Below are 24,614 nucleotides of genomic sequence, written 5' to 3' on the forward strand. Positions count from 1 at the left end.
TATTCGTATAAATCTACTACTAATATTCGCCGAGTAGTAGTATCAAAGTCAAATGCGTTTAACGCGTAGTCGAAACTGATGATCCGTCAGCGAACGCGTACGCGAGTGAAATATTCCTACAGCTACGGCTAAAGCGCTTACAATTTGTTGTTGCTGGTTCGTTGCTGCTGCAAAAGAATTCTTTCTTCGCTACTTCCTCTACGAGATTTGATTTATTTGTGTTTGTGTGTGTTTTTTTGTAAATTTTTTGTTGTTGTTGCATTTTATTTGTTGTCGGCGGATAACTTGACAATCAACAGAATCACCGCAGTGCAAGTCAGAGCTAAGTTCGCCACTCTACGAGATTGAAGTGCTCGTCGCCGGAGTTAGGGCGAAGATTAACTGTCGTGCGCGTTGAGGCTGGAGGAAATTTGTGTGGAAAATTGTTTGTGAATGAGTTGGTGTTTAAATGGCGAGGAATGCATACGAAATTTGTGACAGTTATTAAAGCAATAAAAATTATATTTCGCTTAAATAAAAGCATTAAATGAATTAAAGTGAACATTTAAGTAAACAGCACTTGATTTAAGACCTGAGTTTAAGAAAACTATTTAATTAAATGGAAAAAAAAAATAAATATTTAATTGAGTTGAAAATATATTACTTAATTAACTAAAATTTGAAAATATCGAAATTTGTTAAAAAAAAAAATAATTTAATTAACTAAAAATTTAAAATATAAAATTTTTGTAAAAAATTAATTAAATTAAAATAAAATTAAATAAATTAATTTAGTTAAAATAAACCTTAATTAACTAAAAAATGGTAAATATCAAAATGTATTAAACAAAAATTAATTAACTAAAAAATTTAAAGCATCGCATTGTGTAAAAAAATGAGTTAAATAACTTAAAAAATTGAAATTTAAATTTCAAAAATAATTTAATTAACTATAATACAAAATTCGAATTGTTTAAAAAATGAATTTTAAAAATGAATTTAATTAACTATAAAAAGTCGAATTGTGTTAAAAATTGTTGGTAAAAAATTGCTACAAATCGGAGCAATATAGAAAACTGCCAAAAAGAATTACAAAAATGTAAAAAATAAATACTTAATCAACATTAAAGCCAAAACCGTTATACAATATAAAAACCGTGGATCGGGGTATCAAATATAAATACATGTATAACACAAATAAATATTAATAAACAATTAATTTAAATAATAATTAAATATATTATTAACTAAATAAATTTTTCAACTATAAAAAATAATTTGGATTGTGATCTTTTGTGTCTTTCTATAAACATTTTTTATAAAACAAAGTAAAGTAATACAAAATATTATTTAAAATAATAATAAATCTATATAAATAAGATTTAAAATATGTAAAATATATAATATATTAAAAATGTTTTCTACAAAAATAATAATTACAAACTAACAAAATAAATAGAGCAAAGCAGAAACGAACATAATAAAAAAATTCATTCGATTTAATTCGTGTAAATAAACTCATTTACGTGCTACAATCGTGTGAGTTTCGTGTAATATTCGTGCGCGCCTGCGAAAATGAAGTTTCCCACCAACACCAACTCCGCCCAAATGGAATCTCTGCTCACCGTTCCATCACTGACACATGTCAAAGTACATCCAATGCGCACCGCTTCTAATGCTTCGTCCATTGGGCGGCCGAATGGCAATAGTGCCGCTGGCATCGACGATCCGGATGAGGATGAGAGCGGTTTGGGGTACACGCATACTTTGGTGAGTTTAGAAAGCTTAAGAAATTATTATACTCGTATTACTAAATGTAATTATGATGGATATAAATATGCTCTATATTTAATGACAAGATATTTCGAAAATTTGATGAAAGTGCTTTTGGAGCCAATTTTTGTATACCCTGAATAGGTGCCGAAGTTTGAAACACCATACATACTGAACTGAGTCGATTTATCCATTTCCGCCCATCTGCCTGTCCGCCTGCCTATATACATATACTCGAACTAGTGTCTCAGCTTTTGAGATATCGATTTGAAATTTTGCATATGCTCACTTTTCGGAACCGCCGATATCGGACTATTATGGTAGATACTAAAAACACGATGCTCCAGTAGAAGATACAAGAAATGACGATAATAATTTTACAGTTAAAATTTAAACTGTTTTTGGCATTCAACTGGACCAAAATTTTCCCTATTCTGGAATATGGATTTTATTCAAGAAGTATATTCAAATTTTAAATTAAATATTGTTCTAGGAATTCTTCTGTTTTCTTGTCTATGATCGACGGCTTTGGCTGGTTATTTTCTGAGAACCTTATCAAACTTTCACTTTGCTTCCGTAAGCCATATACTCTAACATGATACAAAAAAATCGAACGCAGTTTGTCTTTAATATATAATACATTGTAATCGGAGTTGGTCTCTTATGTTCCTAATGGCTACTGCTTTCACAAAAAACACGCTGAAAGAGGCAGATAGCCGAAAACTTAACTAAAATGAAGGTTCATGAGGGCGAATTCCAGGGTATTTCTGGCGGGATGCTAAAGTACTCAGAATTTTTGACTGTTCTAAAATGTTACGCAATACACAAGCTCGAGACTGTAGTGTCAACAGCCATAAAAGATCTATATCGAATATATGAGTAAATTTTGAGTATAAAAATAAAATAAATACGTAAGACTCAAAGCGAATGAAATTCGCATTATTATGACCATAAAGTTAGTTATATACATTCACTCGTAATTTTAGTTGTTTTTGGCACAAAAACACAACACTTTTTTACAATCTAATAAAGTCTGGAATGTTTTGTAGACAACTACATCTGTAAACATACTTATGAAATAGTCAACACAGAGCCGTCGGAAGCTAATGAGATGAGATAGTTCTAATCAACAGCTGACAAGGCACAGTTTTAGAGCAACTGTGTGAGCCGCACTGATAACACAAGCAAACACATGTATTGTATATTCATACTGATATAACTATCTACTCGTATAAATATGTAAATGCAAAAGTTGTCTATTAAATAACAAATAACAGTGGAAGTGTAGCCTCTTTTTGTACAAATAATAATAATATTAAGAATATGAAGTCAAAGTGTATTAGCAAAAACACAAAACAAAAGCAGATTAGCGTTAAATGCTTATCAAAATCATTTATTGTTTAGCAAGATCACAACGCGAGTGCGTAAAGTCAATAAATAAAGTATACATTTTTGTGTTCTTCAAACTGGCCCCTTGTATAGATGTAAATAAATTCTGTATAAAAAAATAAACTGATATACATACACATATATGTATGTAAAAGAAAAGCATCCTTCGAAGATTGCAATTTTTGGTTTTGTATTTTGTTCTGTGCTTCTTATTTATTCTGCCAATTTGTGCTTTGGCGAAATTTTCAAATTTATAAAGTGTTTACACATGCCGTTAGCAGCACTTTTTAAAGTTATTTGTAGCATTCGTGGTTTTAAATATTGTTTACACAGCTTTATTTCCGCATGTACTTATGCAATTATATAATTTAATACACTCTGCAAATATTTTCTCCAAACAAAAAAAAAATAATAATAATAATACGAGTAATGTAATCTCTCGCCGGTTGATTTTAACAATTTGTACTTATACCCTGAACAGGAAACTTGTAACATTCTGAGACCCTATAAAGTATACATCCATACATACAATATATAGCCATATCGTCTGTGTGCACATACGTGAACTAGTCCCTCAGTTTTCGAGTTATTGAACTGAAACTTTGCACACGTCCTGTGGAATATCGTACAACTATATCATACAGCTGCCATGCATACTCATCGATCAACATTAAGTTCTCACATGGAAAACTTTTTCCATTATCAAAGATATTTTCATGAAATGTGGCATGAATTATTGTGCAAGATAATTCCACATTTCTCAAACATATTGTTCAGACCGCACCATCATAGCATATTGTGGCCGATTGCCTACAAACGGATGTTCTTTGCTTACACAGAGGATACTTGGTCCAAGATCGGAAGTCGTGAGCTGCTTGAGCCATATGTAAAATAATCGTTTCTGTCTACTCTCAAGTGGATGGCGCTCAGAGAACTTTCCTCACTTGCGTGAACTTCTACACATGACTCCATCCTAAGCTAGCTAGGTCATGTCGTCCGTGTGGATGAAAACAGTCCAGCTCTGAAATTATTTGCGGTAGTATCCGTCGGGAGAAGCAAAGAAAGAGGAAGAACTTGATAAAAATCTATTTTTTTCGGAAGCTTTAAAGCGTCTGTTTGAAAAACTTCCAGTAATGGAGTGAGGGCTTTTTTAAATATATGTATTGCTCGTGTACTCTGAGTAGAGACATAATTCATTGGTAGTAGGTAAACTATTCTTATGGTATAATACAATCAACCTCTCTAGGGATAAACTCAGACTACTGGTCACATTTTACACTGGCCACTGCAAGCTGAAGAAGCTTTACACACATGGGCCTAGCTTCTTGCATAAATTGCTGGTTCTGCGACAGAGAGCCTGAACCATCACAACACCTGTTAATTGACCACACAGTCTGCAGAAGCAGGTTAAAGGCCCTTGAATCCACGTTTCCAAATAGCGATCACAACGTTTCACTGGCACCCAGCAGAATATTGACTTTATCAATATGCTGGGGCTATGTGAGTACTTGTGATTTAAGAGAGGGTACAATAGATCGAAGGTCGCGGTGAAATCCTCGTTTATTAATCAATCAAATTAATCTTATCATATATGGGTTATTTTCTAATGGATTATGCTTTGGGTCATTTAGAGAAATTGAAGCATCTTTGTGAAAATTTAAACAGCATTGATTTGGAATGGATTAGTGGGTAGGTGGATAGGTAGGGTGGAATTGCGAAACCACATAAACCAAAACCCCTTATAATACCCCTCTGAACCACCCTGTGGCAAATTTCATATGTACAACTTTCGAGACATCGTCAAGAAAACTGCGGCTGATAGTTGCTAGCCTTGTATCCGTATTGAAGATGTTCTACAGTCTCTTCTTCTTCCATCTCTTAACTGCTTCTAGTACAGTAATGTTGTATGCTATCCCCAGTCTATTGGCGTATTTCCCGATAAGACAGTGACCTGTTAGCGTTCGTATGATATTTGTTTTGAAATTCAGCCGTAATAATTCCAATCAAAATATTATGGCTCGTATTTGAATAATTATCATCAGACAGTCACGTGAGTGTAGACACATAAAGATACAGGTTTTGCACTTTGTTTATTTTGACATGACAATGTTTCACTTTCTTCATCTTTTCTGCATATTTGTAAAAGATACATATAAGATATACATATATACATATGTATGTATATATTAAAATGCAGTTATTCACAGGGAATCCCCTAATAGTCATGTGAGTAACCAACTACAACAATAACTACGAAAAAGCGCTAAAAAAGAATAAATTTTTCGAAAATTCAACAAATGCTTATTTTTTAATTTGGTGAATATTAAATTAATAACAACAAAATTATTCGTATATTACAACAAATTTGTGCTATTATTCTTCAGCTGTTTTTTTTGACACCGATCACGTCAATGCTCTGCATTATTTTGTGAATAAGCTCGAAAACGTAAATTATTGTATACATATGTGTGTGTGTGTGGAAGTGTAAATATATTTAATGTGTACCATTGACGACGGAAGTCCCCGCTCATTATACCGGTTCATTGTTCGGATATGTATTTCTCACATTGTTATATTTTGAGTATATTTATTGTTGTTGTTCGTGTTAGACATTGTCGTCAGCGCAAAAAAAAAGTTTACATCTGCTATTATTGAGTGTGTTGTTGTGTTATTATCTTTACATTTTTTCATTGGCGCGTAGTCGCTATTCAAATGCCAGAATGCGGCTCAAAGGCAGACACGAGTAAAATTAAGATAATGATTTATAGAGCGCTGAGAAATCGGTGTGGGTTTGTAACTGCTTTACGCCATACTTAAAACCTCATGCAAATGCTGTATTTCTAAAAAGTCATCAAATTTAGTAATCAAAATAGTAATTTTCAGCGTTCTTTAAATTATCGATTACACAATTCAACATCTGTGTGATGGGATTGGCTTACGGTCAGCATCCCCGATTCATGAAATTACTCAGAGAATGGTCGGCAAGACGTTCATCATTCATACGCTGACAACAACAATACCGAAATGCTCTGCTGCATCTCTTCCATCACTGCTTTTGCAACAAGTTGATTGAACTTTGCATTTGAGCGGCTCTAAGGCGACTAAGATTGCGACACTGGCGTCGTTGTCCGAACATGCTTTTACCAAAATGAATGTCACTTAATTTACGAATTGCCGCCTGCATTTATTATCAATAAATGAGCATGCAAGCTGTTATCTTGAAAAGAATTAATTATTTACACGTCCCCTGTGTTCATATGTACTTATTAAGTGGGGCCTGTGGATTCATGGATTGCAGTAAATTGACTGGTTGCTTTTTAAAAATATTTGATTGAATTTTTCATCGACAATTCTGTTATTACTTAAAACTAATTTTTAGGAAGATAATTAATTTAGACAGATTTGCTGAATTAATTGGTCGGAAATTGGAAAGGTTATTATTAATAGATGAGTAAGTGTTGAGAGGATAAACAATTAATTCCAGTTAAGTTCTTTTAATGCTAATGACTGCCATGTTTATGGCTTTCTTCGCAAAACCCAATCGCAATTTTAGTTTTCGAAGATCCCGGAAATCGTCTTAGCATATATTTGGACTGGCATTATGCGGCACTTGTCAAGTTGTATTTCAATTCCTCGAAAGAAATTTTCACTTTTGCATGGCCAATTAGTCTAAAATTACTAAATTAAATTAATTGAGCATATCTATAGCTGTTCAGTATCATTTACAGCGCTACGGATACCTTAATCGAAATCTGTAGATTCTTCTTCTTTATTGGCGTAGACACCGCCTACGCGCTTATAGCCGAGTTTACAACAGCGCGCCTGTCGTTCTCCCTTTTCTCTGTTTGCCAATTGAAGGTACTAATTGCCGCCATGTTCTTCTCCACCTGATCTCTCCAACGGAATGGAGGGCTTCCTCTGCTTTCACTGGCGGGTATTAAATCAAAAACCTTCAAAGCTGGCGTGTTCTCTTCCATCTAGACAACATAACCCCGCCCCAGTTCATCATTCCATCCACTGCGATATTCGTCGTGGCCAATGCGCAAAGAACCATAAATCTTCCGCAGAACCTTTCTCTCGAAAATTCGTATTGTTGGCTGATCAGATGTTGTCATCGTCCCCGCCTCTGCACCATATAGCAGGACGGAAATGATGAGTACTTTACTTCTCAATAGCTTACTCAGTCTGAAGTAGCACTTATTGGCAAGAGTTAGATCCGTTGGATTTCGAGGCCGACATTGTTGTTGCTGTTAATACTGGTTCCAAGATAGAAGAAATTATCTACGAATTCGAAGTTATGACTGTCAACAGCCAAGACGACAAGAGAGGCTGTTCATTGGGGGCGTTTTTTACGTGGCCGGTCCAAAACCCAGCGCACAACCCTGGGGAGTGATGGTTCGCCTTCTCCCTTTAGTTTGCCTTGAAACGGATGTTCCTTGGCTACCCTACGATACTTTGTTTAAGAGCGGAAGCCGTGAGCTGCTTGAGCCATATGTAAAAGAATCGTTTCTGCGCACGCCCAAGTGAAAGACACTTAGAGAACTTTCCTCACTTGCGTGAACTTCCTCACATGACTCCATCCGCCTTAATAAATGAATACTCCAACTTAATTTACTTGAACTCAACGCCGGCCAGTCATTGTAAAATACCCAAAATACTCGAATAAAAGCACTAAAATTTCGCAAACGCAATTCAGATGATGGATTGACTTCAATATTTTGCGGCTATAAATCATGTGTTAAAAGTAAAATTATTTGTTATTGTTTTATTGTATTTCTTCCTGTGCACTTGTGCGATTGAATAGCCACAGCCATTTAATGACTGCTGTGAAAAGCGATGCCAGCCGTATTATTTTTTAATACCAAACAAAAATTAAAAAAATTAATTGTGTTGCTAAGAAGAGTCATAAATTAACAATACTAACAGGTAGCCAGCGCTAATAAACACTTTTAATTGCTTATTTGTACAAATTGGCTTTTTTAATTGCGCATAAATACATATGTATAAGCAGCAATAATTAATTTTTGGCAATTTCGCAAAAAACTTAATAAATTAATATGATAAAAAATTGACTGAAAATTAAAATTTTAATCACATGACAAATGCAAAAAAAAACTCAAGAAGTAATACGAATTACTTGCAAAGCAAAATATTGTATTTTAATTAACAAACAGTGTGCGCGAAAAGTTCAGATATGACAATATATGTATATTACCCAAAACATTTGATTGATTAATATTTATAAAGAATATATGTTTATACACATGTGTATATTGCTGTAGTATGTGATATGTACACATGTACTCCAAAAGATAGACGCTACATTCGTGTGTACAGTTATTTACATACTCTCGTATGGGCGTATGCATGTTTGTAAGTGTGTGTATCATCCGTCAATTGTCCGCCGTTAGCTGGCGTTTGACATCCGTTTATCATAAAACCTTGCCATATTTTCGCAAACGCACTCAGGTGTTAGACAAATATACGTTTGTGTTCTAAGCACTCGTAATCGGTAGGCAACGCTTGAGTAGACACCGGCAGAGCAACTAGTGAAAATAATTATCGCAAATAACTTATAATTAAAATCAAAAATTTTGCAACATCTGCCTTACTTGTAGTGATTCATTGCATTTGCCAATTAAATGCAAGTATGTGTGGTGAAAAATATAAAAATTTAAGCTTATCGAGATTTCGATAATTTCTGTGAAGTGTTTAGTAAGCGGAAACAAATCACTCATACGCCATGGCGTAGCAAAATTGGATATATGGTATGCGTATGTATATGAAATATGGGCATGAAATTAAATGTTAAATTGGAGAAACATTTCAAAACATGGTGGAATAAAAAACAAAAAACCAAATACGATATTTGATTAGGATCTTTTCTGATTCAAAATGTGATAATTCTGTGTCAACTGTGTTTTTGAAACCATCTGCTAACGATATACCTATGAGCAAACAATAGTAAGACTCTGATCATAATTTTAAAATTCTTAATTTATTCTTCCAAATCTTTACCGTCCTTTTCAAAGCAATCCCCACGTTTTTTTCAATCCTCGAAACAGTTGTTAAAGTCAATTTCGGTATCGCCTTAACGTTTGCGCCATTCACGTTTAACAAATATCTTCAATTGAATCACAACGGTTTCCCCAGAAGTCACATGGAGCTAAATCAGGCGAATACGGTGATTGCGGCATGATATTAGTTGAAAATTTGGCAAAAAACTTACGAAGAATCAATGCTGTATGCGACGGTGCATTATCGTGGTGTAAAAACCAAGAGTTATCGGACCATAATTCCGGCTTCTTTTACCCTTAGTTCGCGCAATACAACGTATTCTCTGTTGACAGTTTGGCCGGTCGGAAAGAATTCGGAAAGCACCACACCTCGGTAATCGAAGAAAACTGTCAACATAACCTTTATTTTTGGCCTGCTTTGACGTGGTTTTTTCAGCTTCGGCTTAACTTTGCCACGATATTCGGCCGATTGATCGTCTGTTTTCGGGTCGTAGGTGTAGACTCAAGACTCATTGCGAGTAATAATTCGTTTGATGACATCCTGATTGTCGGAAAGCAATGCTTCACTGTCGTTAACGCGACGCTGTTTTTCGAAAAAATTTGATGATTTTGGAACCAAGCGTGCGCTCACTTTTCCCAGGCCCGAATGATCCTTAAAGCTTTTTTCACTGATCTCTTTGATATTCTAATGATGCCAGTAAGATCTCTGACTGTTAATCACCAGATCTCAAGCATCAAATCTTTTATTTTATTGGTGTGAGCTAATGTTGATGGTCGTTCTGGACGTTGTTCGTCGTCAACGCGTTCTCGACTCTCTTTGATTAATTTGTACCAATCAAAAACATTTGCTCGGAACACCGAATTATCGCCGAAGGCCTTTTCCAACATTCTGAAAGTTTCGGCACCACAAAAATCGCTGAATGCACTTTCTGTACTTGAGGTAGACAAGCGTATACTAAACACTAATGATTATTTTGATAAGACATTTAACACAGATGTCACGGAATGAGTTTTCGCACGAATATTAAATTAAAAATTCTTACTATTTTTTACCCATCGTAGTATGACAATTATAAAAGCATATATTAGAAACGGTGTCTTTATAATTGTTTTAGACTAATATAAAGCCGGAAGATTTAATGATATTTTGAGACTAATTGAAGCAAAATTTGGCTGTTGCTTCATGAAAATGCTGATTTCTATCGAACTAATACAATAAGGATATTAAAGCTTTTCTAAAAAAAATCTGTCAATAAAAGCCTCAAATGCATAATTGTGATCTTAGAGGAAGTTTTGAGAGCCATAAAAAGCATGCGAACCCTCGTAATATCTCAGTAGTATTGACAAATGTTCGGCTACTTCGTTTTAGAGCACATATTAGTTGATTTTTGCGTTTTGTACTCTCTCAATCTCTCACAATTGTTATAGCAATGAAGATTGAGAGACTTAGAAGTGATGTAGATCGATAAATATCGTCGAGTTCGCTAGGCTGTTAAGGCTTTTATACAGAGTTGTATGCTCTCAGTTAGAAGATAAAACAAATGAAAACTTCTGGGACAACAAAATTTTTGAGATATTGTTATTGTTATTTTTATTTGTTATTATTTCTGTCTCTGAATTTGCATTTATCTTATTATTAAAATTCATTAATAAAGCATTATATTTTTGCTGCCTCACCGCGACGATTTTTTGCTTTAAGTAGCGGATTAGAAGTCATGTGACCACGCTTTTGTATTTTTTGCACGTTTTCTTTTCTCAGTTATACCGTATTAATTACAGTTATATTTATTTAATTTATGTTTGTTTGCCTGCGTTAAAACAATCTCGTGATTTGTCTACAAGCGTTTTTCAATATAATATGAATATGCAAATTGTTTTTTGTTTTCACAATTGTGTAAATAACTTATCTCAAATTGCATATAATTTGTTTGTTTATTTGAACAAAATATTATATTATGAAATTTAAATTTCGCACAAAATAATGATTGTAATTGATAATTGTGTTTTTTCAAGATATAACCGCAACTCAGGGTAGCGAAATAAAGCAAATAACGGAAATATTTATCTTTTTGTTGTTGCAATAGATCTCGTGCTGAACTGACCAGCAGATCTCATTGTTTTGTTATGCGCTACACTATACGCTAAGAATTACCTTATCTATATTGGTTGACTTCTATGTCACCGACTCTTAAGCGAGGACTCACGAAGCTTAAACCTGTTTCTAATTGAGAAGAAAATAACGGAAAAAGTATTTGTATAAGAGCACACTACCTTGCTTTAGTAAATATGTATATGCACTTTTATTAATTTTTTTTTTTACCAAAATGTACTTCTGCCTCTTCGCATTATATTTCGTCGCAGTTTCGTTCTTCCTGTATTTTTCTGTGACGTAATTGTTTAAAATTTAATTTTAGTATCGCCTGCGTTAAAAAAATATTTGCTTGTAAATAAATAATTTAAATTTATACACGCCTAATTACCGTTAACCGAAAAAGGTCGTTAGTATACGTCTGTCTGGCCGCTCCTTATTATAATGTGAAAACTCGTTTTGGCATGAATTGAAAGTTTTGTCTTTACATTGACCAACTTTCAACAGAAAAGTATATAATTTACATATATACATATGTAGTTACAGAGTTGCAATTTTTGCACACGCATATTTGTTTTCGATATAGCTTTTCAAGATCAAGCAAAACGTAGACATCAAATTCGCTCTGGAAATGTCGAAATTTCGATTTGCACTGATGGAATTATGACTCTAGCGGAAAAATTGCAAAAAGTAGTCTACCAAAATTGTACATTGATTGATTGAATATGAGGAATGCGCCGCGACCTTTGGTCTATTATGCCCTCTCCTAACTCACATAGACTCACCTAGCCCATGCGCATTGATGAAGTTCAATAGACTTCCAGGTGCTAATGCAGCTATGCGATCCCTATCCGGAAACATTGATCCAAGGGCCTTAGTCTTGCATCTGCAGACTGCTGTGCAGTCGAAAATTGTACATACTTGCTTATTTATTTATTATTATAAATAAAAAAAGTTGAAGAATGAAGTTTGATTAGAAATACGAAAAGACTTTTTCGACTACCCAATATATACTTTGTGCAGGGCACAAAAATGGTTAAAATATATAACTCCTGTTTGAAATAGTGGTGTCATCATTAAGTAACAGAGCCAGTGCTGTGAGCCATTTTTCCAAACGGTTTGATATATTATTCTTATTTTTTGCCACAACCTTACATTTTTTTATCTAAATCCCGCATTTCTGGCAGCCCTTTAATGACCAGCACCGTTATATGAACATATGTGTGATACGGAGAAACCAAATTTCTGTTATCAACCAAACTTTGCTCCCAGTCTATTAAACTTGTATGCTTTTAGCTAATCTATGGCACGGCGATTTCACCGCGATTTCACCGCGATTTCACTGCGATTTGCTAATCTTATCTAAATATAGCACTGTGGTTTGCATTTATGACGAAGTCATAAATTATTCCTTTCACTTGAACTTAACGGCATTGCGCTTTTACGAAATTCCTACCACTACGTCATACAACAGTAAATAATCTAATCCAAATGAGCGGTTTAACCCAGCAGCAAATACGCGCAACTACTTCAAAACTAAATTGTTCAAATTGAAAAAAGACTAACGACAGACTACCCGCCTGTGATTGGCACTTGTGAGAAATTATTTCGACAATGACATGTTCTATTTGGACTCTCAGCCGAGAGAATACCACTGAAGTATTTTTCTGTAGCATTTGGTTTGGTTGATGGTTTCGGTTTCGCCCGACCTAATAACAGTCGTTTTTTTTTAAAGTTATGCTATCGATTTTTGCCAACATTATCGATGTTTATGGGTTTTGTGAGAAGCAAAAACCTTACGACGAGGGATTTTTATTTCATATTTGATTTCAGAACCGTTACTATTATATATGGTATATGCAAACATACCAATAGCAACAACTCTTGAACAACAGTTTTTCAATATTCTGAATCCTCAAAGTGCTTTCGAATCCTCGTCTGCTTAGTAACGCCACCCATCACATTTTTCTGCTGGGTTCATGGCAGCTAGAAAGCCATTAAGTGCTCAGCACTTTAGCGCTACAATTTTAGTTATATTTTCGTGTGTGTATGTGTGTGCGTAAGTGTATGTGCGTAACGATCAATCACTTGATATTTGTACCGCTGGTTTTGGCTTTGATTTCCGAGGCAGATAAACCGCGCGCCGGGTTGGTGGCGCGTAGGCGTCGGTTGGCGAGCACTGTGTGGATTTGTTAAAGCAACTAACTGCTGAATTTTATTGATACGGCGGCTTTTATCGCTGCTAAATACATAAAGTCATACTAATTGAACGCGCATAGTGCCGTTATGTTTGGGTAGGTGTTGTTGTTGTTGTTGGTGCTATTTGCTTTTCATAATTACCATTTGCTTATTAGTATGTCTACAAGCTAATTAATAAGGTGTTGAGGCATAACGCCTTAAACAGCCTAATGCCGGTATGTTTTTTATTGAATTAGATTATTGTTGTTATTGTTATTATTATTTGCATTGCTGTTATTATTTATTGTGTATTTAATTGTTTCTTTTTCGACATTATGGAGTTTTGGCGAATTTATTGTGTTTGTTGAGACAATTAGCCGCCAGCAACAGGCTTTTGATTACCGTTATCACAAGCATGCAATGTGTGCTCACATGTGTGGTAGTGTGGTAGTGAGGTAGGTGTATATGGGTGTGTTTTTATGTATCTGTGTTTACATGACGCATGTGTTATGTGCTGGCGGTCGGCGTTAATTAGACGACAGCCAAGACCCAACAGCTTTTATTTACTTGCCATTTGGGCCAACTTGCGCGCTTATACATATGTATATATATTACACATATGTATATTATACATACATACATGTATGACGTCTTTATTGCCCTGTATTTGAGTTTAATTTCTACTTCATTAATTCTACTTCACTTGCACATGACGCTGTGCGCTGCCGCAAAGGATTACGCCCTACATTGTTGTTGTGGTTGTAAAGTTTTATATTTTTGCACACTCATGTACCACGTAATCCATGCCATTATCTGCACTCTTTAAGCACTTTTCAGCCGCACTTATTTGTTTTTATACCCTGCACAGTATATATGTATTAAGGGGTTACAGAGGTTTACGGGTTTCAAAAAATATACTTTTTTATTGTCTTATTAAATTCTGCAGCACCTCTGGAATATTGTCCTAAATTCAATTTAAAGTTGATGTTGAAAAAAGGCTGTTTTTTACCCAAGGGAGCCCATGTAACACCTTAAGTTTACGAAGTTTGTCACAACTGTAAGAAAAAGTCGGAGACCCATAATTAATGCACATATGTATATACATACATACTATGTACATAAATTATCAGCGTGACGAGCTGAGTCGATTTTGCCATAGTCGTCTGTTCATCAGCCCTCAGGTTTTAAGATATCGATATGAAATTTCGCGCATGTCCTTTTGTCCAAAAGTTGCTGCTAATCTGGTGGAAACGCCGATATTGGATCACTATCCTAGTGCTGCTGTACAAACGGTTCGACCGAAATCAAGTACTTGTATGGAAAACTGCTTATTTAACAGGAAAACTGCTGTCATACAAACTGAGCGATTGGTAACAAGCTCCTGTATTATTTTGAAATAATTTTTGTTTATGAAGGGTATTATAGCTTCGGCAATGCAACGATTTTAACATTGTTTTTTTGTAATTTTTTTTCTTTTATTTAGTTTTTCGCTTGTTGTTGCTTTTATTTCACTAATTATTCCATCTTTCCATCGCCGCTGTTGTTGTCAGTATTACTGTCTTTGTTATTTAATTACTGCTGCTCGGCACACTCGGCATGCTTACCTCTTCCTTGGCGGTAGATTTGTCGCTTTTTTAATTAGCATCTTTATTTATCTTCGATAAAGGTTATACGAGCAATGTGATGCTGTTTTTTGTTGTCTTCGCAATTTTCGCGAATATTTGTCTTATATTTGCGTACAAACACGCACACACACACACACTCACATGCACTTTCTTGTATCGGTGGCGTACATTCTTTTTTATACACTTCGAGGTTCGGCTTTTGGTCACAGTTTTGGCCATAACGCCGTTGTGCGAGAATCTCTCTCAGAACGTTGTTGGTTGACTGGCGGGCGTGTCGATTTGTTAAGTGTTGCTGCAAAGTGTCTACAGCACGGCCGCTGCCTCGCATTGTGTGTACGTAAGAATTCGGAAAGTTCGCATATTTTTTATATATTAGATGCTATGTCTCACAAGAAAATGGATAAAACACAAGTGAAAGCGAAAAAGGTTAGTATGTATCGCTGTGCTGAAATTAGAAAGTGAAAATATATAATTATACATTGAGATGTACTATATGATGTTTGCAGAAGATGTTGTCCTGTCAAAAGCCTCCGAACAGTAAAATCATTGAGAGCTGATTATCATGTGATTTTTATAGAAAAGTAATTTAATAAAAGATGCTTGGTAATTAAACAACAATTTGTAGAAATATATTGTTTGTGGGAAAATTCAGTCATATCACACCCGTTTTAAAATCTTTTGATAAAGCATGTAAAACATCAAAAAATTATAAACAATGTTGATTTGGTTTAAATTCAAGCAGTGAGCATCATATGAGTAATCGTCAGAACATCAGTGTGATTAGTAGCTGTATTCAGTTTTTATTATCAGCAGTTGGGGTCTATACGTTTTGAAAAAAATATTATGTTTTTAATCAAGCTGATTCTTTCAGGGGGATTAAGACTTTAAATGGTGTAGAAACAAGAAAGGACGCCATTTTAAGTTTTAATACCATACACACTTGCATTTCTATAGCATATATAGGGTATAAAAAGATCTTTATCTCGATTTTGTTCACTCAGTTTGTATGGCAGCTATATGCTAAAATGGTCCAATGTGGACAGTTTGTTAGGATATCGTAATTTAGTTTAAACTAATAATCAGTGGCTAATTTCGTGAAGATGTCTCGTCAAATACAAAAGTTTTCCATATAAGAACTCGATTTTGATCGCTCAGTTTGTATGACAGCTATATGCTGTAGTGATCCAATATCGGCAGTTTCGATAAATGAACAGCTTCCTCGGGAGTAAAGGATGTGTGAAAAATCTCAAATACTGAGGGACTAATTTGAATATATACAAACAGTGCTGAATGTTTATATTTTAGTGGTTCTTCGGCATTTCTTTTTGGGAAATACAAACATTGTGGGAAACTTAATATGCCCTGTTCAGGATTAAATAATAAAAGCAATTTCAATTCATTCATAATGTTATTGGAGTTCTCAAGCAATGAAATATACAAGTATTATACATCCATTTCGAGGTTCCCCTACTCTAAAAAAAAACCATAGATGCTTCAAACTTATTGGGAAATGTTTATTATCATTCGAAAGAACATTCTTTGGCATTTATTTTTTGAAGATTATCTCTTTCAAATGGTGCCATGGCTATGTCTCAGATGGTCCATCCGTTGAGTCCAATTTTCGATGATTAGTTCGAGCATTTCGGCTGGTAACTGGCGAAAGGCACGGGTGATGTTTTGCTCCAAGGCCTAAATCGTGCAGTACTGTCCGCATTGACGTTAGACTTGAACAATGTGATATCACAAGATCTTGATAACCAATCAACCGACCCAATTGATGCTATGTGTGGGAGGTTGCGAAGTCTTGTTGAAAGAAAATGTCGCCGAGATAACGAGCTTCAATTTCAGGCATCAAATAGGTTACGTTCACACCGGCATCATATTTAAGAAATATGATCCGATGATTCCACCGGCCCACAAACTACACCAAACCGTTGTTTTTTCTTGGTGAAATGGCAGCTCTTGAATCTCTTCAATTTACTTTTCGTCCCAAAAGCGGCAATTTTGTTTGTTTACTTACCCATTGAGCCAGAAATGTGTATCATTGCTGAATAAAATTTGGTTCGAAAACGTCGGATCTTCTTGGAACTTTTCAAGAGCCCATAGAGCGAAGCGATGTCGCTTGGAAAGGTTGAGCGATTTTCAATTCTTGCACATGCTGTATTTTATACGCTTTCAATACTGTGTATAGATATCTTTGTGAAGCATTCATCGATGGATATCGGCCATCACTACTAAAGAGTAGCTAATTAAACAAACTATGCCCGATGCGCAAACCAACGGGCAGCACTTGGGATGCACCCTTGTATTGACAAGTCGCATTATAGACACACTATTACCGTTATTGTACTGACTATAACAAAAGTTGATTGAAATTGAGGCGGAGTTAAGTTTTGCTAATGCTTTTATTACTATTACAAATAAGCAACTTGTTAATATTTATTGGTAATGGGTTCTAATACGAAGTAAGCCGTGTACTAAATCAAAATGATTTACACCACTCGTACAATTTTGATTTATTACGGTGAACTCCGACGAGTTTCTAGCGAAATTCTCTAAAAAAACGCCTTATTAGCATCAATAAAATCGAGTCAACCTACTTGATATCAAAGTGCAGTAATAAAGCCTCTTGGACTTGCTGAAATGTTGAATGGATTTTGCGCATACTAGACCGAAACTAGAGCGCTTTCGTACTTACACAAAAAAAAGAGTAGCGATCGGATCATTTGTCTCCGAGTAATTACTCAAAAAAATTGAGAGTTTAGTTGAGAAAAATGCGTTTAAAGATATGATCAGCTGCTGGAGCTGGTTGAACTGAGTTGCTACACTTTAGAAGGCAGTAACTATTTTCATATATCCTATTAAAATATCTCTTTTTTACTTCACTCTAGATGTATCCTCCAACCGTCTGTTCTTTATATATTAGGTGTTCAAATATTTTCCTTCAGCTTTTTCAATTCTTTATAAAAAGTGTTACAGTGATCGGATTAAGTTCAAATATGCGCCGTTTCGTTGGATAATCTGTTTTCATCTAGACGGCAACTTCATAATACCCCCCTCGTAGAAGCCCCTCCTCCTTATTTGCGAAGAACTCGGCCAGCCACTTTTCACAGGCATCTTTTGAGTTCAATTTTACACCAACAAGGGCGTTCGCCATCGACAGGAACAGGTGGTAATCACTTGGCGCTATGTCCGTTCTATATGGTGGATGCGATAAAACCTCCCATCTGAGCTCCCGTAGCTTCTGACGAGTTATCAACGAATTGTGTGGTCTGGCGTTGTCCTGGTGGAACGCTACACCCTTCCTGTAAGCCAATTCTGGACGCTTCTGGTCGATCGCCTGAATCATTGAAACCATTCCTCCGCAGTTCGAAGTGATAGAGTACCATTCCTCAAATATCATTAATCTCACGGAACGTTTCTCCAGCGGATTTGCCTTTAACGAACGAAAACTAGCGCGAAATAGCGCGAATTTCGGCGTTAGTGAACTCCAAAAGGCGGACAATCTAGTAATTAGTTTCTTACCTGTCTTACCTCTAATCGCTCTAAGAGTTCCCAACTCTGTTCCAATTTCGATACAGTTAACCTAAACAAACTCCATAATACAGTATTTTATTACTTACATATTTTTATTGAATATATCATTATCAAGTTAGTAAATACTATATATTCAATATCTGCTTGAGTGTACTTTTGGATTTATAACTGTACATGTCTGTATTTTAGGATGCATTTAAACAAGAAAGAACAAAGATCATGTAGTGACAACGAATAAAAATACATACTAACGAAGGCAGCATTATGCTAGAGTTGCCAATATAATAAATTGCAATACCACAAAACGTAAAATTAAATCCCTTCATTTCTGATGAAGTTCACTTAAGTGATTTTATTATTACATTTTTAAACAAAAACTTAATAAAATTAATAATAGTAAAATTTTACAGTAAATTCTGAATATTTTTAAAAATTATCTCTTACTTATAAGTATGCAATTTCTAATCTAAGTACTCGTATATATGAGTACATATGTATGTCATCTTCTTTTTTGACACAACTACCGAGGGTCGGTCTGGGCCGAGAAACCTCTATTCTTTGCGAGTTCATGCTAGTTGTACATCTCAAGTGCATACAGGTCCCTATTCACTTGTTCCTTCCATTGGATGTGTGGACGCCCTTGCTTTCGTTGTCCACCCCTGGGTCTTGAGTCGAAGGACTTTTTTGCTGGAGATCTATTCATGTATTCATCTACCATGCGAACGACACTGCCTAACTAGAGCATTCGCTGAATATTTATGCGCTTAACTATATTCTTGTCGCCATATTGCTCATACAGTTCGTGGTTCCATCTTCTTCGACACTCATCATTCGCGGACTGCTCCAAAGATCTTGCGAAGAACAGTTCTCTCGATTGCTCCAAGTGCTTTCTAATCTCGGAAGGTCATCGTCCATGATTCTGCGTTTCTAATTGGACGGAAAAAGTGAGAGATTTATAGGGCGTACTTTTTGTTCGTCGAGAGAGGGAACTGCTTTTTAATTCCCTACCGAACAAAATGTAGCACCTGCTGGCAAGAGAAATTCTGCGCTTGACCTCCAGGCTTAGATTATTGGTGGAATTTATGCTGGTTCCGAGATATACAAAGTCCTTAACCTTTTCAAATTTATAGCTGACAACAGTGATATAGTTTCCAAGAGGCGACGAATCTTTGTATGTCCCCCTGGTACTTTATCTTATCAGCTTTGCAGGGATACCAAATTTAGGTATGGCGTCGAATAGGTAGCTCCTATCAGTGCTGTCGAAAGCGGCTTTGAAATCGAAAAAAGGGGATGGGTGTCGATCTGTTTGTAAAGAGTCCAATAGGTTTATTTAGAATGGGTTTAAGTCATTCGCACAAACTGTCGAAAGAACCTTATACGCGATAGTTGTAGGATCTCCCTTCTTGTGGATAGGGCAAAATACATTACACCCATTTGGCATGTATTCAGCCGACCAAATCATGCTTAGCGGCTGGAAAATGCGTCTCTTCAACACCTCGCTGCTGGCTTTAAATAGCACAGCCGGGAATCTATCGGCCACTGAAGCTTTGTTTTTCTTAAGCCGACGTAGTGCAGTTTTCACCTCGTTCTGGTCGAGTGGCGGAACAACAATGTTGTCGTGGTAGAGTGTTGGTACGGGTTCTTTTTCGTCCGTCGCAGCACTGCTTCCGTTATTTAGCAGGTTCGAGAAGTATTCCCTCCACATTTCGAGTGTACTCTGTGTGTTTGTTGTCAGATTTCCTTTGCTGCCTTTGTATAAGCCGGCCCGGACTTATGTAAAACCATTTGTTTGCTGCCTTAATTTGTCATAAAATTTTCGTGCCGAACTTCTCTGCTAGCGAGTATCTCAAGCTCTTCGTATTATTCCTTGATTTGAAAATCGCTTCAAAGCTTTTAGACCCCGCTCTTCATTGTTAAAAAATATTTATCATTTGTTTATGTGCTTTAAATACCATTACCTGTCATCTTAATCCAACTAATCTCTGAAAAAATAAGTCGGCTCTCTCAAGCTTGGCATCTCTGACATATTCTTGATAAAGTGAGAAGTACACATTAAAGCAAATACCAGCAAACTACCATGTGAATAGGGGGTGAGGCGCTCGATTAATATTTCATTCTCCTATGTTGTATGTGGAAGAAGAGCCGCTATGTAGTATATGGTGGCTATAAGATGAGTTAAGAACAGTTTATAAGTAAATAAGCTTCATTTCATTTCATTTTAGCCGGCATGCTGATATTAAATGAAGGCGTTTGCGATACGCTTACAATTGGACTCAAGTAATACACATACATATGTACATACTACGCGTAGAAATATATAGTAATAGTATATGGTTTGCGATGAGCGCATCTAAGATATGGATACATGTATGCACGTATATACGTATGTATATTATAATAGTTTCATGTGCCTACATATGCACAGTTGCTTGGAGAGTGACCGGTTAAAGTAGTAAATTGATAAATTTATGAAATTAAGCTGCAATCTTTGTTTCGCATGCTTTACACACAACACACACCCAAATACATACATACACTTGTAGATACTTTTGAGGCAATTTGAAGCATTTTATGTGTTTGGTGACAAGCGCGCAAGTCGCTGATCTCCATGCATATGTACATACTATGTTGTATATAATGAAGACGTTTGTGCGCCTCTCTAGTAAGACTTTCTGCGCCTCATGAGTGATTCTTGTGCCTGGCTTGAGCATTTTCAAGCTTGATACTCAGTTGTGCACAGTTAATCTTCATTTATAACAGCCAATGAACTGTCCGAATGATCATTTAGGTTGAATATATACTTAGATATAAAAAATGTATATATAGTTGTAGTATGTGGCAAGATCTGATTAAGGTTAGTTTAAAATTTAATGGATCTTTTTGTGGTATTGCCTTCGACACACGATTTCATAGCGATCACATTTCAGTTGAGTGCGAAACGTCGCGACGTCCATTTCTACTCGATACATCGACACATATCGGATACCTGGTGGCGCTGTGTGGCCAGTTATGACTTAGTGAAAAGTCCTCTTCGAACAAACCGTTGTAACTGTCAGTGAGATTTTCTGAAGGAATAATCAAAATGTTCGGTGACTAAATTAGTACCTCGTGACCTGTAATAGCTCAGTTTTATTGTATACTGATCTGTAGGTTTATGTGTATGCGTGCGCGCGTGTATGTTTAATGACGCATTGTGTACAAATTGCCGGAAATATTTAATAGAGACGAATTAGCACATTGCAAAATTTGAAGCTTCAGTCCGAAGTCTCGAGGACCGAGCATCACTATTTGCTGCAAGTATGCACACCGATTGTGCGTGATGAAGATTTCGTGGCGTTATTAAATCATTAAGACGCAGCTGTAATTGCGAAGCGTGGCAACATTTAATGCAAACAATTTCAATTAGCAACTTAAACTGGAATTTAGAATGAGAAAAACTGCCATTGCATATAAAATAAAGGATTTCTATCGGACGGAAAATCCTTTTTTTGAAGCTTATCATGAAATTTTCGTTTAAAAATTAAAAAAATAATATAAAAAAAATTTTAAAAATTTATATTCATTATATACAAAAAAGTCAAAAAATATTTGAATAAATTTACTATTTGAAAAAAAATGGAATATGTATCTACATACATATGAATGAAACATAAAAACTATATTATATAAAAAAAGTTATCTGAATTATAAAAACATGCATGTATAAAATACCGAAAACTTTAAAAAATGTGTTTAATCGATTTTGTTTGTACAATTTTACAACAAGTGTTGAGTACTATATACATCAAAAATCCCCAAAAGTCTAACTTTGCTAAAACTTACCATGAGTAGTTGTTGTAGTTTTTAAAACATCTTGAAATCAACTTTCAAAAATTTGCGCAAAATTTGCTCCTCCAGTCAAAGTCAATACTTTAGCATAAAGTTGAAAAGTGTCAGTCATATACCGATATCCGATTGTCTTGGGAGCACCTTTCGATTAGCATTTCTCCTTCCTTTCTGCTACTCATCACTACTACAACAAATCGTTTCCATTACAATTAAAATTTATGAAGAGTTCAAATACTCGGCAATATTAGCCAAGTATTGTCATTACGAACGTCCATCAATTTTTTAACGGATGACTTGGAGTTCGAAATGAACAAAAGATAATCTCCAAAAATATTTTTTTATGTTAAAAACACAGCTTTCAGCTCTATGCATATTTATACTTAAAAAAAAGTAGATCAAACTTTCCTGCTAAAATCTCAAAAATAATTGATTCCACGTAGTCTATACACCTTCGGGTTTTCTTCTAAGACGACCTTCATAAATGTAACTTTTTTCAAGCGTGCTTGACTACAATGAACTCATGCTTGGCAATTCTTTTAACTTCGAACAATAATCTGCCAGCTTTTCGTAAACTTTGGAAATCTTTTCGTAGTCCTTAACTTCGCTCCAACCATAAATACAAAATATCCATAATTATCTTTGATTTTTTTATTAGCATTCATATCAAATCTTAAAGAAATATACAAAATTCAAAACCGTAAAGAACCAATAGAAAACAAAAACAAACAATTTCAAGAAAATAATGCACAAATAATAACCCACAATCGAGTGATAATTAGCTTACATTAATAAACAAACAAAAAAATGGTTTACCTCGCCAGTCGTCACCCGCACGCACGCGACAGCGAGTCACGTATGCGCGAACATCAACGCGAACCACGCTACGACGAAGAATTCGGCGAAGAAAATGTCGAAGTCGTCGACTCGGAATGGGCGGACTTCGAAAAGTTTCTGCGTCAATTTCGGCAGCGACGCAACAGCACCATCTCCATGGAGGAGGAGTTGCGACGGGTGTCAAAGCAACCGAAAATCAAATCGCAAGCCTTCTATCCATGCCCACCGCCAGCTGATCATGGGCGTGATTCGGATTCATCTTCGGATGACGATGATCCCTTCGGATATATTGATACCCTAGTAAGCAAATGAGCATGTTGTTTCACTTTTTTTTGTAGAGTTTAAGTATAAATGAATGAAGCATGCTTTTTGAATAAGTCTAGAGTTTAATTATGTAGTTATAATATTCCGTTATGTGTCACAGGAAATAAATATTATAATGGTAATTTTTCATAGTCAACGAAAAGTCTTTTTAGACCGAAGAAAAGCTTACAAATACCTAGAGTTGCTCGTGGGATATAAAATAGTATAAAACCTTGTTTACTCACACTTCTTTTAATTATTTTCCCATTAACACAATTTTGAGCCGGAACCGGATGCAATCATACAAATGTTCCTTCAATAGTTCATTGATTGTTCAAATTCTACAAAAATAGCAAAGTAAACAAAAATAATTAAATTCCAAAAAAAAAATAAACGCATTTAGCTAATCTCAAAATCTCAAAAAAGCAATAACAAATAATGCCGATAAAAATATTTCCATAAAAGCTTCCCACAAAGCATTTCGGCATTTCTATTGACTGACAATCAGCTTGACAGACAGGCATGCAGATGAGCGCAGTAAGTGGCGCTGATATGCTTTCCGCGTATAATTCCGACGATTTTTCTAAAGTATACACACACACACATAAAAGAACTGCAAACTTATATCGCTAGCACCCTTCCTATCTCCGGCCTTACGCGAAAACTTTCACATTTCCATATATATTTTTTCTCGCGAATTTCCCATCATTAACACTTATACTGATCTTTTGCTCATAATTCTACTCATTTGGTGCTCATATTTGTCGATTTGTCTGCGCAAACATTTTCCACATTGCCCATTGCCACTGCCCATCTATTTCGTTGCCTCATCTGTCCATCGCTCTTCAACGTCCATCTGTCTTCACAGCGTCTGCTGTTTATTAAGCGCATGCTTCTTCATCTGCAACCGCTTCTGCTGACCTCATGCTGCCCCGCTCACCCGCTTGTTGCAGTTGGCGTGGCCAGTTCGTGGGCTTGGCGTTCTTTTATACCGCCTTGTGGTTATTTTATGTTAAAAGCAAAATATATAAACATAAAAAATAAATGTGCTGACCATTCATG

At 35.5% G+C, this 24,614-nt stretch overlaps 1 protein-coding gene across 7 annotated transcripts in view; it reads left to right on the forward strand.

The window, feature by feature from the left end:
- The first annotated feature begins 1,409 nt into the window (after positions 1-1,409).
- The window catches only part of LOC120782492 (chloride channel protein 2), a 48,001-nt gene continuing 24,796 nt past the window's right edge, over positions 1,410-24,614 (forward strand). For 2 of the 7 annotated variants that reach the window (XM_040114812.1, XM_040114870.1), the window contains exon 1: positions 1,410-1,749. In XM_040114812.1, coding sequence (XP_039970746.1) covers positions 1,555-1,749 — 195 coding nt within the window. In that variant the 5' untranslated portion in view covers positions 1,410-1,554. Of the gene's footprint in view, positions 1,750-21,533; positions 21,672-23,070; positions 23,550-24,614 lie in introns of those variants that run through there. The other 5 variants (XM_040114843.1, XM_040114852.1, XM_040114796.1 and 2 more) reach the window with 4 other exon arrangements.

Source organism: Bactrocera tryoni, chromosome 1, assembly GCF_016617805.1.
Source record: "Bactrocera tryoni isolate S06 chromosome 1, CSIRO_BtryS06_freeze2, whole genome shotgun sequence".
In the NCBI taxonomy this organism is placed as follows: domain Eukaryota; kingdom Metazoa; phylum Arthropoda; class Insecta; order Diptera; family Tephritidae; genus Bactrocera; species Bactrocera tryoni.